Below are 15614 nucleotides of genomic sequence, written 5' to 3'. Positions count from 1 at the left end.
CCCCAAACACAACCCATACACCTATTCTGGGTAGTATTAATAATACAACAAATCATCATGATTAACCGTATCTGAAATATAAAATTTTAGTTCACAACTGTACAAACCTTGGTTTGTTCAGTTGTTTTAAAACTCAACTACTTTTTATAGAAAAATTAACAACCACAGGACAATAGTCACCCACAATGAAACTTTCATTTCAAGTTAAAATGTAATAAATGAGAAAAGTACAGGATATTAAGAGTAATAGTGTTCAGACAAGCAACACAGGACATTGAATATAAGTTTGAGAACTTTGATTTCATCCTGTTTGAATTTCATGGGTAATATTAATGCTACTGATACTAGCTCCATGAAACCTGGAACTAATCCTAGAAAGAAATCTGAATGGGCAATGTGTTGTTTTCAGAAATTCCCCTCCCAGTCAATAATGGTCTTTATGCTGATGTACACCAGCAACGATATGTCCGAATGATGATGAATCACTTGGCAAGGTAGGAGGAAACAGCCAGCGCAGAAATGAGAAACGAGGCAGAACATTCAAAATGGTGAAATAAAGGTAAATCCAAAACAAAGATTCTTCAATTCCTCACCATTCTCACTTAATGTAAAACAACTGCATGATTTAAAACTATTAATATATCCTAATAATCCATAACTAATTCATAGCTTCACCTGATGCATGGATACAGGTGCACACTGTAGGGCAGTGCATCAAGCACTCTACCAGCATTTTGACATATCACAAGCTGGGATTCCCCTTTGTGAACCAAGACAGCAGGCAGGTGCATGAGTACTTCATGCCACCCAACCTAAACTTCCATTCCATCCAACTGACCCAAACAATGATGAATTCACAGAAGAAATAGGTGACAGAACAACTGAGTCTCAATGACAGAAAACAAACAAAAAACACGCAAAACCCCCAAACGAACATATTTTTTCAGGCACAACCAACCTCTTCCACTTGTTATAAGAACAACTGAAGGATCAAATGCAATGATGCACTGTGCACGGTGTAGCTGCCCTCACCGTAAACCACCTTCACAATTTTTCTTATAATTTTGGTACTGAGATGCAACTGAAACACCACCAGAAATGAGATCCACGCAGGGAGATCTGCCTGGCGCTTGCTGACAGGTGGAACCTAACCTAAACGCTGCACAAACCCCTGGACTCTAGGAGAGTCTCTAGACAAAGTATTTACTGTTATTTTCAGCGAGACCAGACTCTCGCCGCTTCTCCGAGACCCCACCGCCAGCGGCGCGCAGGAGCTCCCGTCCTCCCTGCTGCCAAAGGGCCGGTGGCTATCCTCGCAGATCCGCGGGGCAGCCAAATGGATCCTGCCTGAGGCAGGCGGCAGCCAGAGGCAGACGGCGGTGAGCGGTGTCTGTGTGCAGGTGATCCACCGGCTCGGGCGCCTCAACAGTCCCCTTCAGGCCCCGCTCACGCAACGATCGCGCCTCCTGAGCGGCCCCTTCCCCTCCACCACCCTGCGCCGCGCCCCCGGGACGCGAGGCCGCCGCCCCGCGCCCCTGTGGGCCCTGCCCGCCTCGCACACCACCACTAGGCCACAAGAAGCCTCTCCTGCCCCGAGGCGCGGGGGCCAGGCCACTTACCTAAGCCCGCGGGAAGCTGCCGCTCAGCGCCCGGCTGTCTGTCGCCCTGTGGCCCCGACGCGCCGCCTGTCACGCCGGCTCCGTGTCTCGCTCCGATCCCTGCTCGGCCCCGTCCCGCTCCAGCTACTCCATAGCGACAGCCACAGCGCCGGGGAGGTGGGCGGCCGGAGCACGCTCACTTCCGCCCCGAAGGGGCGGTGCTGGGGCGGTGGCCAGAGGAGGTGGAGAAGTGTGGGAAGTGATGCACTCGCCCGGCTTCCGCGGGCGGTACTAGCCGATGTTATGGCGGTTTATTTGACTCCGCGGTTCAGGAGGCTCCGCAGTCAGAGCGAGTTGGAGGCGCGGCGGGGGAGCGGCCGGCGGCGAGGTGGGGGAAGACTTACGGCCGCCCCCCTGGTGCTGCGGCTGCTGCGGCTGCTGCTTCTGCAGCGTGCGCGGGGCTGGCGGCGGCTCCGGGGGAGCGGAACGGGGCGGGCCGGGCTCTGAGGGTCCTGTGCGTGTTCGCCCGTTGGACTGGGGCCTCGGGCTGCGGGTGCCGTGGGAGGGGCCATTGGCCCGAGGAGAAGGCGCAGGTGTAGCGGTCAGAGGAAGCTGTATTCCGACGAGTCGTGGTGGGCGGGAACGCCGCTGCTAGGGGTGTGGCTGACCGTCGGAGCGAAAGGTTGGGGGCAGAGAGGTTTATTAAATACAATACATTGCAAATCTTGGTTTGTCGTGTGCCAAGCTGGGAGGGATGTATGGAAGAGAAACTGCGGGCTGGAGGAGCATCTCCCCGAGGGGAGGTTCGGAGAGCTGGGGCGGCTTAGTCTGGAGGTGAGAAGGCTCAGGGGGGTTCTCATCAATGCCTTACCTTTGGAGATACTCAAAACTTCTCTTGACATGGTCCTGGGTGACCAGCTCCGAGTGCCCTGCTTGATCAGGGGAGGTTAGACCAGATGGAACCCAGAGGTCTCTGCACGCCTCAGCCGTTCTGTGCTTCTGTAATGAGTTAATGCGTATGTGTATATACATGCCACAAGTGAGGTAACAAGAAAAAATCCCCTTCCTCGCCTGTTTTTACTGTCTTTTTGTTATTTTCTGTTGACTCTACCCTTGTGTGAGTGAGTCAGCTTACAACAAGGACTGATTCATGACCTATTTCTCTTTCTTTGAAAATTAAGCTGATTTCTGAAGAATTTTTCAACATACGTATACAAATAATCTCACAGAGTAAAAAAGTTTATTTTACTGTTAAAGTAAAGCTCTATAAACATCTGTAAAAATTTCGTATACTTATTTTGCAGATCGTGATGGTCCTTTTCAAGCAACTCAGCTGTGGAATAGTATTATTCATGCTCTTCATAGTCAGGTAGAAATCAAAAGACGTAGGCAACATCTGAGAACATACAAAAACTGTTTCACTGGCTCCAATGCCGTTGATGTGGTACTGAGTCATCTTATGCAAAGCATGTACCTAAGCTGCAATGATATTTCTCGGTTGAAGGGAGTCCGTGTATGCCAAGCGTTGATGGATCACAAGGTGTTTGAGCCGGTTGGAGCAAAGCTTTACTTATTCAAGAATGAGAAAGAAACAGAGTTTGAAGACACAAACACTAGTCTCTATAAATTTGTAAATAGTAGTCTTACTCCTCTTCTTCCGAGAAAGAATAAAGACAATGAGAGCTTGTCTCCTGAGCAAATCTGTAAACAGAAGATGAAAAGATGTTCCAAGTGAGTTACTCTGAACTATTTTCATTTTATTTTTTTTTTACTTGGTATGGGTTAACTGTAGATGAAGTTTTGTCTGCCTAACCTAGGGGTTGGAGGCTTTCGAGAAATTCATGCCAGTTTTGAGAAATGGCATGCCTAAATCATGGATGCTACCTGATATTTGTTGGTAGTGTTACATTGTTTTGATCTGCACTTTGTTATTTAGAAGATAGAGTCTGGCACAGTAGCATAAGCCTAGGAATCATTTTGGTTTGCAGTCAGTTGTGCTGAAATCTGAGAGTTGTCATGACTGAGCTACTTGCTGGAAGCTGGTAAAAGAAATGGAACTAATAAACAGCATTTGGAACCAATATCCTTGACCTTTGCACAAGGCAGATGTGGATGATTGTTTTTCTAGCAGCAGGATAGACCCCAGATACAATGACACCCTGATAGCAATGTTTTGGTTTGGCCAAGGACTTTGTGACAGCAGTTTAGGTAGTGACAGAGGTAAGATATGCCCAGGATGTGTCCTGATCATGGTTGTTAGATGACTTTTGTTATTTCCTTTATCACTGTTATCATTGGTGGTAGCAGTAGTGATCTGTGTTATACCTTAGTTACTAAACTGTTCTTATCTCAACCTGTGGGAGTTGCATTCTTTTCAATTCTCCTATCCGTCCCTCCGAGAGCAGGAGGAGGCCAAGAAAGGGGGGGAAATGAGCGAACGAATTACCTGACTGGGTTTAAACCACGACAAGTCCTGATTTGACAGCAGTTTAGGTAGTGACAGAAAGATAAATGTGTCCTGATCATGGTTGTTATACTTTTGATTTATTCCCTCCCCCAAGCAGAAGGAAGAGTGAAACAACAGTTTCAAGCCCCTTAGCATTAGAAGTGGCTGATAAAAAGAGGGTAGAGGAGCTTCTTAAATCAATAAATGTTCATACATCTTTACCTCCAAAGATCATGGTTAGTGAAGCAACTCATCTGCTTTCAAAAAGAGGTGAGGATTGAATTTTTCTTTTTAAAACTTTTTTATTCTTTGCTGTATCTACTTGGAATGAGTAGTTCATTTCTGTTAAACACTGCCCCTCATAGTCCTGAATTTAACATGTCGGTAATGACAAAATAGCTAAATGAGTGCTAAATGGATAAATGTTTGTAGTAAGTAAACTGATAGAAACAAAACAAGATTGAGGTTTTGCAGTATGGTGCTATTGTATTTATGCAAATATCACTTCAGAAGGAAATAAGTTTTAAGTACATATGTATTGTAGAATTCTTGTGCTATTCACTTGTCTCCTACGTATTGCTAAGTAGAGTAGGTTATTACTAATTCTAACATGATGGGGGAGAAAGATGTTCCCTTTAAAGCTCCTTTCTTGGCATTCCTATTTTGTTCCCTTCTTGAACACTTGAAACATTCTTGAGCAAGTAAAAGCAAAGGTTAATCTTTTACATAAGATCTTACTTCCGAGGGTGTTTTGTTTGTTTGCTTATGGTAACAGTAATAGAAGATGTCTGGAAACAGCAAACCCTGCTACGACTGCTGCAGTTAATTGACATTCCATTCCTAGAAGATATCTTGGTGTCTTCAGTGAAGACAAAACCAGACTGTTTTGGCAAAGAAGAAGATCTGATTATCTCAAATACTTTCCTGGACAGAGAGATTGCAAGTAGCTTAAGGTTGCCTGAGTAAGTTATACATCTATAAAATGGATTTCTTAGTAAATACTTTATTTTACTATTCAAAGATTTGTTTTAAGTACACATGGTTACACTTTATGCTTGTAGGCAGAGGTGGCATTAATGAACTTTCCTTTGTTGACTTCGGATGTGGTAATCAAATTCACAAAAAGTGAATTGAAAAGATTTATTCTGAGGCTTCTTGTTTGTCACAGTTCCTCCTGGTGGTGCTGTAAAGACTAAAATGTCAATAAGGCATTCATTGTCAACAGCATGAAAAGGAGAACCTAAGCTGTAGCATTGAAGAATGCTTATACAATAAGAATACAAAGGGGAAAGTATGCATGTCTCAGAGCTCTTTTCCTTAAATGTTCTTTTATTTTTGTAGTGTTCCTGTTGATTGCACTTGGGCTGATCTCTATCTTAACATGTTCTTTTAATGAATATGTTAAGGCATGTCTCTGCATTTGTGTATGACTTACTAATGCTTATTTCTGACAAATCAATACGATCTATTTGTGAGATTGAGGTCAATCTGTGTACCTAAAAAGACTTTTTGTATAGTTTTAATGTATTCTTTTTTTAGGGAGAAAACACTAATATTTTTACAAATGTACATAGTTTTATATAAGCTAACGAAACTTCTGGTTCCAAACTAGGTTTATTGCTGGATAGCATCTTAACTCCATGGGTTTTTCCTCCAAGAATGCATTAATGAACACTGGTTTTGTGCTTTATACTTACGTTGTACTTGATTTTGGGGTGATTGGTGGGCTTATGTCTCTCAAAATATCTCATGTGGTTCTTATTCTGTATTATTCTGTTTTAAGTGTATATAACATTACGTCTTTGATAATATATCGGGTGATTGTTAAGAAAATTAAATGCTTACTTCATTATTCTACAATTACTTAACTGGGGAGTAGAGTAGCATCTTTGTAGGCAGCATATTATTTAGGTTTAGCTGATAGCATGTCTGAGCAATGGAAAATTCCAGGTATGAAGAACAGCCACCAGTATTACAAGTAGTTGTAGGATTAATTGTCCCCAATATGAAGGTGAAGGATTATGCCTAACTTTCTGCCTTCAGTTTTCAAATGGTGTCTTGTTAAGCTTGAAATAATCAAATACCTGCTCTCATTGCAGATACTTAAAAACTGTAATCAAATCCTGCTTGCAGTGATTGCACAACCCATGGGATCATAACTAAAGGGAGTTCAGGATCCCATTTCTACTTTATTGTATTACCCCATTTATGCATCCAAGTGTTTATATAATCCTTGGCCCTGCAGTTTGAACAAAAGTTCCTGTTTATTTACTTATACAGCAGAAGGATCAATTTTTTTTTTCTTCTCTCCATAATAAAAATGAGATTCTGTGGATCTTAAATAATATTTGCATCTTCTCACAAGCTATGGTTCAGTTCAAATTATTTTATATCCAGAGAGCCAGGTGAAATTAATTGTCCCTATGCCCCCCACAGTTCTATAATTGTAGATTTATTCTGTACAAAATGGTTGAGCTAGTGACTTTCCTCTGACCTTCCTCTTTGAAAAAGTAGTTATCTACCTGAATTTTAGATTCTCCTTATGTTTTCTCTCTCTAGTTAAGTTGTACAGGTAAAAAAATGCTTAAGAAAACTCATGCCTTTGTAGTATGTCATGTAATAAACTGCTTCCACAGTCTTCTGAGGTTTAAACTATTTTTATTTTTTCTCTGTTTTCTATTCTGTAAATATTCAGTCCCTTGGTTTTCCACCCTGGTTATCCCTGATGGGTTTCTGTTGTGTTTGGTTTAAAATACTAGATGAATCAGGCAAGTATCCTGGGGTCAGTGACAGTCTGGCATGATTGCAGCTTGTTCTGATCTGGACATACCTCAGCCATACCATCTGTAGCATTAGAAAACCATGGAAGTTGCTTATTTTGAGTAGGTCCTTGAACTACTGTGGCGAAATAAGTTACATAAACTGCTTAATAAGCACCAAGTTTAATGCTGTGGTTCAAATATGTGACTATACCTCTGTGATTATTTCTATCTAATTTTCTTTAAAGGGTTAAATAAGAATAGGCAGAGCATTTTAAAGTAAGGACTAAAACTAACTTTTCCTTCTACAGGCTTGACAAATGGCTCTATGCTGCAATTGAATGCTTGGAGTATTTCCCAGACCAATTTATAGTGATGGTTAGTCAGCAGTTACCTCAAAGCACTAACAAGCCCTGCAGTCTGAATACATACAAGAAGATTCTTTTTGACACTATAATAAAGTACTATAGTCAAAAGAAAGACTCCCTTCTTGACACTCAGGATCTCAATATTCATTCAGGAATTATAGAACTTATAGGTAAGAGCAACCTGGAACAAAAAATGTAAGTGAAAGCTACATAAAGGATGTAACTTGCTAAGCATTAATTGATTAAATCATAACACCATTTGCAATGCTGTTGCAGATGCACTTTAATTTCTAGGTTGGAAGGGAACACTTGAGGTTGCTAATCAGAACCTCTGCTCAAGGCAAGGACAAATTTTGAGGTTAGAGCGAGTTGCTTACGTACAGCTGAATTTTGAAAATCTGCAAGGATAGAGATTCATTAACCTCTGTGGGTAACTTGTTTCAATATATAACTGCTCTCATTGTGAACATTTCTTACCACTAGTCACAATTTCTCTTAGTGTTACTTCTGACTAATAACAATACTTCATAGAAATGATTTTACTTTTTTCTTGTTAAGCAGCATAAGGTTTTGTAAGTTGTGTACTTAAGACTTTTTTAGTAATACGCATTATTTAAAATTATAAAAGGGGCTGTTGAGATTATGATTCAGGCTGTGATTTCCCTCACCATTACTCCCAATCCTCCCTACATATGCTCACAAGTAAAACAGAAAGGTTTAATTTAAATATAAATTTAAGATTAATCCTACTCTAAATAACCCTGTTACTTCTTCAGTTCTGTAGGGTTTATGGAGTGTTATTAAATGTGTCAGTTTTTAGAGAACTATGGCAGTTTACTAGCATAGGAGCAGAGTTGGCCTGTTGGAGCAGAGGGATAGATCCTGTGGCCGAAACTTCACAAAAATATGAAAGGCAATATATTTATCAGTAGTATTTTGCTAAACAGAAAAATAAACTAGAAGTCATGAAAAGGAAACTATTGCAAAATTGCATAACCCATCCTCAAGAAAAGGGTACCAGTTTGAAATAACTGACTTAAAACAGAAGTAACTTATGCTAAATGTTTACTTAAATTTAAGCGCTTTAAATTAAAAAGCACTTTAAATGAAAAACCGATACAAACCAATTTTATAGAATACATAGAGAATCAAACCAGCCAAATCTGTAGCAAAGGTAAAGACAGTTTCATAATTCTGATAAATAATGCTTTCATTGCCTGCAAGTCTTTTCTTTTTTAAGTACCTGCTTGATCTAAACTATATGACCTGTGAATGTCCAGGTCTATTCTGCTTTGTTACTTTTGCTTTAATTTTGTCATGTTTCCAACTTGGGTAGGACTATCTCACAAGCAGTTTCTAATGCCTTATTTCTTTTTGATGAAGTGGTAAGTATAACTTTACCATTAGGAAGTGATTTTATGTTTTAATAGTTAATAGTTTAATTAGTTTGTTTTCTGGGGTCCTCAGCTGTGGTCTAGTTCATACTAGATCACTGTTAGGAGATTGTGATTAACTATTTTCCAACCATTTTTCTATCTCAGTGCTATGGAATATATTATGGTTGTCAGTGCCTAACAACTTGGATTCTACTAATAGTTATCAAGTAGAATCCAGTGCAGTTAACCTTACTTTGATGCAGTACCATTGTTCTGACTAGTGTAAGAGAGAGTTTGAGCTAGCTATAAACATCTGCATATATAAAACACTTCAAAATTAATTTGAGAAGTGCTGCAGATAGCTAAAGTGCCACTTCATTTTGTCATCAATGTATATATGGTTATAATTGTATTTTCCTCAGTTGTTGAACAGTTTGATTTCAAATGGCTGATAATACTATCATCTGTTATGAAAGCAAGTGTGTTGTGCTTGTCTTTAAAATAAACAGATCTAGAATACTTATGCTAAAGATGAATGCAGTTGGTTAAATGAGTCCATTGGGCTTACTGAACTTCCACACCGAGAGGCTCTTTTAAAGCAACTCAGTGAAGCTTTTATCAGACCAGGGAAACTCTTGAGCTTTTCTCAAAGTGATTTAACTTCCTGTCTTCACATCTATACTTTTTACCTGTCTCGATCATGTCTTCTGGCAGTTTCTTCCTGCTCTTTTGTTTGCCCTTCTTTTATAAAAGGCTCACTCACTCTTGATGTTCTTTTTAAACAAAAATGGTTTCAAATGCCCATTGGACACCCTTTAAAGTCCTGGATTATTTCTTATAACATAAAACCTCTGTCCCCAATAACAGGACAGAGACCAGAAAATCATGCATATGTTCTATTCCTGTATCTGCCCTCATCTTGCTCTTGCCTTAAGAAAGGTACATGACTTTTCAGTACTTCTTCACTTTCAAAGTGAAGATAACTAGAATTATCTAAAGGGGGTTTTTATTGGAAGTTATTTCCACCTTACCACATTTCCTTGAGAAACTCCTAACCTAATGGCTTAAAAGGTGGGAAGGGTTGGGGTGGACCAACAAATCGACCTCTAACAGCAACCCCTCCTCCTCCCACCCCCAAAAAAATCCCAAAACAAAACAAAAAACCCAAACAAAACCCTCAAAGCAACGAGCAAGTTAGAATTGTTCCGCTCACTAATTATTTGGAGATGGATCCTGGAATATAATATGAAGATATGTAAACAAAAACAGGTGCAAACACTGAAGTGATGATTGAAGTTGTACACAAAACATAGTAATGTCCTGTATATATTGTTTAAGCACATCTATTCCCTGACTAACTGTGGGACAAAGGCTGTAGGCTTACATTGATTAAATGCTTTATTAAGTGTTGTCTAAAGGTTTTAGAAGTCACTGGGATAGCCTGTTGTGTTTGGAGAGAAACCCCTCCAAAAAAATGGATTAATATTGGATTTAAAATATGTATTCTTGACTCTGAAAATTAATAGTTTCACTGGATGCACTGTTTTACTCCACTGCAGAAAAAGGAAAAACAGATCAAGCTCTAGAGGCATCACAACTTTATTTAAAATTATTAGCACCAAATATCCGAGAAGAGCTACATAGACTCCTGACTTTCATAGCCATTGCGTCAGAATCTGATGGCTACAAATTACAGAAACAAGTAAGTATTTGTTATGTTTAGTGTGGGAAGTAATGTTTTCCCATAGGAAAACTAATTTTTAACCCCTCCCCCCCAAGAGTTACAAGTATTCTGTTTATTGCCTTACAATGTGATTTGTTTTAAAACAAATATCAAAATGTTCCTCCCACTGATAGCATCCTGTTATACTTAGTCTTTGCTAACACACTGCAAGTGAACCTAATGCCAAATCTGAATGGTTCTTTTTCTAGTTTGAGAACAGATTGGTTATCATCAAGACTTTCACAAAGTTCATCTTACAAAGTAAGACATTGTCAAAACCACAGGCAGAACTGCTGACTGAGTTTCTGATGGACAGCCACACTGACCTCTTGAAGGTAGCATTTTCCTCACCTCATTAGTTTTGTCAGTTTAAATACCATGAAGTGCCATTTTGGAGATGACATGTCTGAGGAGCAGGGTTTAATATTCCCATTACAGTTTAATGGTACAGTCAAGCAGGGTGAGAAGGTATTCAAGCCATGGAGGACAGCTTTTTGAGAGTTTATAATCTCTTATATAAATTATCTTCTCCCTTTACTTTCTATTAAGAAAATATTTAAAGTATTAAGAAATTTTTATAGAGGCCTTTTGGTACAATATTTCTGATGGTGGCCTACTGATTTTTTTAGGTTTCATAGTGTCTTTCTCCTTTAGCAGTCAGCTGACATACATGGCTGGTGTTTAAGGTGGCATGCTCTGGTGTCCTGGTGTACCTGTACAGCTTTGACAACTCTAACAGTTCCTTTGGAGTTTTCAAATTTTAACTTTTAAATTGAACGCAAAATTAAATGGTCTTTTTAACATAATTAGTTTTGTATATATGCAAGCATATCTTAGTCTCCTTTACATTCCATTGTTGTCACACATGTGAGAAGAGGCAACCTTCCCAGATCCTATATTGACCTTCTGAATTCAACCAGTGTGTAGAAGTTATGATGCTTCTTTACTGTTTTGCTTAATTATGAAACACCTCATTAAAATATTAAACTAGATAGAGATGAACAATTAGATAAACAAGATAGAGATGAACTAGATGAATAATTAGCTGTTATAATATACCTGTAAAATGCTGCAGGCACTTACTGTCCAGTTACAAATAAGTTTCCCAGAAACATTGATCTGATTTCTATAAAATATTCTTTTTAATTCTTACACATTTATTTCCATTCCTGACCTCAGCCAAAGACACATGGGAGATTTGTTTAATTAGCTCCAGTTTAGTTTGCAAGTATCAAGTGGTCAGTGTGAGTTTTGTATTTGTTATTATACAGCCAAAATAATTTGTTTGTTTCTTTGAGTTTTGTTTGCTGTTGAGGGTTCTGACATGACTGCAGATGGAGCCAGATCTGGCAAATGAAGTGCCCACTGCTTCACAGCAGAAGGGGTGGTACCTTGCTCTTTCACAGGGCAGTTGAGAGCATTGTGTATTTTATAAGCTGAAATAAGTTTAAGGTCTACACTACACTGTTTGCCATAGTTCAGTGGAAAACACTGTCTAGAATATCCTGCTTCATATTTAATTGGTCAGAAATACCAGAAATAAGCATGTATTCTAGTAAAACTATGTGGTTTAGTCCAAATCTGTGAGAGACTTTGACCATGTACCTGAATAAATGTAAGCATTGAGTTCTGCAGCTAATTAAATAGTTGGGGTTCTTTTTCGTTGATCACCTGAAAGCTCTACATTCTTAAAATATAGAAGAATTGCTTTTGTAATTTTTTTTCTCTGTTGGGTTTTATTTTCAGACTCCTTTAACTCTTCTGGAGCTAACCAGTAGGAGACTTGAGAGTTTGCTAGAAGGACAAGATCCAGATACCAATTCAGGTAGATGAAGTGATATGCATTTTTATATAACCCATTTTACAAAAATGAGTTTATCATCAGTTGACTATAATTCTGCATAGACTAGGTTCTTTTCCCTTATTAGAAATGAAGCATTAAAGTATTAGCAGCTAATTCACTAAATAACTAAATTATCTGCTATAAGCAAAATACTGATGTCTGAATATAGAGAACGAGAATTCCATTAACTGTCTAGTTTGAACACATTACAAATTCTTTTTACAAAATAATTACTTCTGGAAAGATCAGCATGAAATGTGCTTCCTGAAGTGACTTGCTTATAATTTGGTTTGTGAATTTGATGTGATTTTATATTTAGAAATAGCATTCTTATTTCTGACACAAGACCTAAAAATTCTCTTAGAGCCTCGGTAGTTCGAGGTTCTGATAGATGTCTTGAGCACAGACCTGGGTTGTTTAGTGTTTTGAAGAACACTCTTCCTTTTCTGTGTAAGTGCAAGAGTGTAAGACTTGGGGAAGGGTAGTGTAGCTTAAAAGGCAGGCATCCAACACTTGGCATGCATGTGGGATTAGTGTTTTCCAGCTCACTTCTTTTACAAGCTAACATTCCATCTGGCCTTGCTGTCAAAAATACCTTTCAGCACTGTGATTAAAAAGGTTAGCTTAAATAATTGAATTTATCTCTGACTCCGTCTTCCTTTTGATTTCTGTATTGCCAGTGCATTATGTACTTAAACACTGAAGAAAAACCATTAGGGAACTGAATTACACTGCAAGTTACTGTGCTGTTGAATACTGTATTTAATATGGCAGCTGCCTGAGAAGTAATTTGGGTACAGAATCTGTTACCGTCCATGTTGAGTTTTTGAATATGCCAAAATTGCTTCCTGTTCAGTGTTCTGAGTATTAAGAAGCCCACAGAGATGAGCAACAGAGGAAGGAGTTGCCTGTCTGCAGAATTCTTGGAGTTTGTGATCTCCATCTGCCCATTGAACAGACAAGTGAAGTACAAACCCCATGCTGTATTCTCCCTACAAAGTTTTGGTGTTTCAATCTATAAATGTGTATAGATTCTATCTACTTGTTGAAGTAGCTAGTTTGATTTGACTGTAAGCTCTCCAGCATGGCACTTCCCTATTTTCCTGTGTGCCTCATATTCTGGTGACATTTTCCCTTTTCTCATGGAGGAGACAGGAGGAAAATCTTTCCTGGGAGCTGCTGAGCATTCTCAGCTGGTGAACTTCTGAAGTGCAGGTGGGAGCAAGAGGGAAGGCTGTGGGACCCTGATAAGAAAGGGGGTCAGTCTAATGCAGGAGGGTAATCCTTAGATCTGCTGGAAATATAAAATACTAAAAAGAGGGAACTATGAGGTTGGCTTTAATCTAGTACCTACTTGAAACCGTTGGATTAAAGAATCCACCCTGAAGTTTTAAGAATTATTATCTTTGCCAGAAGTTGTTAAGCTTTTTCTTTTGAAAGCGCAATCTTGACCTGGCTTTACTAAAACGTAAAGTATTTCACATTTGGTGTTTGATAGACTTGGTGTAAAAGAAGGGAGGGACAAGTCTATGTGAAAATCTGGTAGCTCAGGTTATTACAACTCTTGATGTGAAGCCTCAAGAAGACAGTGGTGTACAGAAGGAAGAGTTTTTTCCCCTTTAGGCAATTGTACTTGTTCAGCCAACTTGCTCCCTAACGCTTATAGGAGGAAAAAGTGTCTGGAGTAGCTGAATGCCAGTCTTTCCTTGGGCTAGAATTCACCTGCCTAATGACGGGGCTTTAGTCCTTGCAGGGCAGTACTCTACTGCATGGGTCCACAACCTTTTTATAGCTAGGTCGTGCTTGAGTTGCATATCTCTCAGAGTGTAGTTCTTTGCCCTCACCCTGAACCGCTGCCTGTTGCATCACCTCTGCTTCTGGTGCCCAAACCATGCTGAGCTGTCTGGTCACTTAGAAGTTCCTGAATTCTGTTCCTGATTTCAGAAACAACTGTTCCTCCAAAGTATTTATTCACTTGCATTATGTACTGGACCTTGCTGGATCTGGATTGATTCCTAGGGAATTGCTGGATCATGACAATTACAAGATGACATTCTTGTTGTGTAGCACGCTTCATTACGGTTTCCATTTGTAAAACCAGTATTAGTTTTTTTCTTGCAGGCCTGTTTGCAATATGGAAACACCTGTGATATTCCACTTATAACACTGCTTTTCAATTTTAGTTTTGCAGTTAATGTTTAGATGTTCATCCATGCTGAGTGAAGGGCTATGTTCCATATTGTAGAAAATTATAATTGCATCTGAACCACAATATCAGTATACTTACATTTCTGATCATATTTTTTAATCAGGCTCTTACATAATCCATTAAACTTAATCTGAACCTGTGATTTCTCACAAAGGCTTCACCTTCTGTCAGCGTGTGACAACTAAAGAATACGAAGATCAAAACCAACAAACAAATCAGTATCTTCTTGCATTGGTTCAAGAGATGGACAGTGACCCTACTATTCCTTTGAAGCAGAAGAAGAAATTAGTTAAAGAATTCAAGAAATACCATTCTCTTGCCTATTGTGGTTGTAAAACTAAATGTGAATTTTGTGCTCCAAATGGCTAGATATCAACACAGCCTTTTGGGGTTTGTTTGTTTGGTTTTTTTTCATTTTAAAGGGGAGGATGCATATGAAAATGGTACAAACTGTTGTCTTACTTCATTGTGTCTTAAGTTACAGAAAACTACAACTATTGAAATCACTGTGCTGCTAAAAAGCATTAATTCTAAGGATCCTTTTTAAGCAAAATGTTCTTAATTATTTTAAAGTTAGTAATAATGGCACACTGCTTGTGCTGCTATGAGTTCAGACTTTGGTGCTTTTTTCCACGTGTCCTTAAGCCTATAGCTTTCTAGCTGAGCCACGTCTGCATTCTGAGTCATGCTTGGGTTGATAATCAAACTTTTTATTCTTTTCAATCTGCAGTTCATAATCTATTTTAATCTAATAATAAACTGTAGATTATGACTCTTATGAGTGTTGTAAAAGTGTACAAAGTGCACCAAAAAATGTTAGGAGCTTGTGGCAGGCAAGATTCATTAGGCAGAGGAGCTGTGTGTGTTGCAGTCAGTAATTACAGCTTGTTGCTCTTTCCTCACTTTGGCAGACTGAGCTGCCGCTTATTTGGCAGTTACACAAACGCAAATGTAAAACTACATTTTTTAAAAAACTGAGAAATAATCTTGGTTTAGATCACTTGGGGTACTTAAGCCGCTTATTTTAATATCAAGATACTTTGATAGTGTCCAGTTATTTGTCATAAATACTTTGATAACGTTAATGGTTCATAGGGCAAAGCTAGAAAGCGCGTTGGCCTGTTTACACATTGATGGTTAACTGTACATTGACAAGGAAATGTTGATTAAAATCATTAACCATGCAATATAATGTTATGGGGTTAAATTACTGTCCTGGGTTCAGCAGTAGCAGTCATTTTCCTCCTTCTTGGTAGCTGGTGCAGTGCTGTGTTTTGACTTTCGGCCTGGGA

General features: G+C 39.2%; 2 protein-coding genes across 7 annotated transcripts in view; one reads left to right on the top strand and one right to left on the bottom strand.

The window, feature by feature from the left end:
• The window catches only part of SCYL2 (SCY1 like pseudokinase 2), a 33525-nt gene extending 31671 nt beyond the window's left edge, over positions 1 to 1854 (bottom strand). For 3 of the 4 annotated variants that reach the window (XM_062615460.1, XM_062615462.1, XM_062615464.1), the window contains exon 1: positions 1620 to 1854. The gene's annotated coding sequence lies outside the window, so the exon portion shown is untranslated. Of the gene's footprint in view, positions 1 to 958; positions 981 to 1619 lie in introns of those variants that run through there. The other variant, XM_062615461.1, reaches the window with a different exon arrangement.
• Positions 1846 to 15100, top strand: DEPDC4 (DEP domain containing 4). Of its 3 annotated transcripts, none has more exons than XM_062615466.1 (9): positions 1846 to 1986; positions 2903 to 3329; positions 4163 to 4314; positions 4820 to 5006; positions 7115 to 7341; positions 10107 to 10249; positions 10480 to 10605; positions 12017 to 12095; positions 14477 to 15100. In XM_062615466.1, the coding sequence occupies exons 1-9, from the start codon at positions 1902 to 1904 to the stop codon at positions 14689 to 14691; spliced, it is 1641 nt and encodes a 546-aa protein (XP_062471450.1). In that variant the 5' UTR covers positions 1846 to 1901; the 3' UTR covers positions 14692 to 15100. The 3 variants fall into 3 exon arrangements, with proteins under 3 accessions (XP_062471450.1, XP_062471449.1, XP_062471451.1); XM_062615465.1 differs by having other exon boundaries at positions 4160 to 4314; XM_062615467.1 differs by lacking the exon at positions 10480 to 10605 and having other exon boundaries at positions 4160 to 4314.
• The last annotated feature ends 514 nt before the right edge of the window (positions 15101 to 15614 follow it).

Source organism: Pezoporus occidentalis, unplaced genomic scaffold (genome assembly GCF_034315485.1).
Source record: "Pezoporus occidentalis ecotype Australia unplaced genomic scaffold, CSIRO_AGI_Poc_V1 ctg182, whole genome shotgun sequence".
Taxonomy (NCBI): domain Eukaryota; kingdom Metazoa; phylum Chordata; class Aves; order Psittaciformes; family Psittacidae; genus Pezoporus; species Pezoporus occidentalis.
This window is presented reverse-complemented; position numbering and strand designations above follow the sequence as displayed.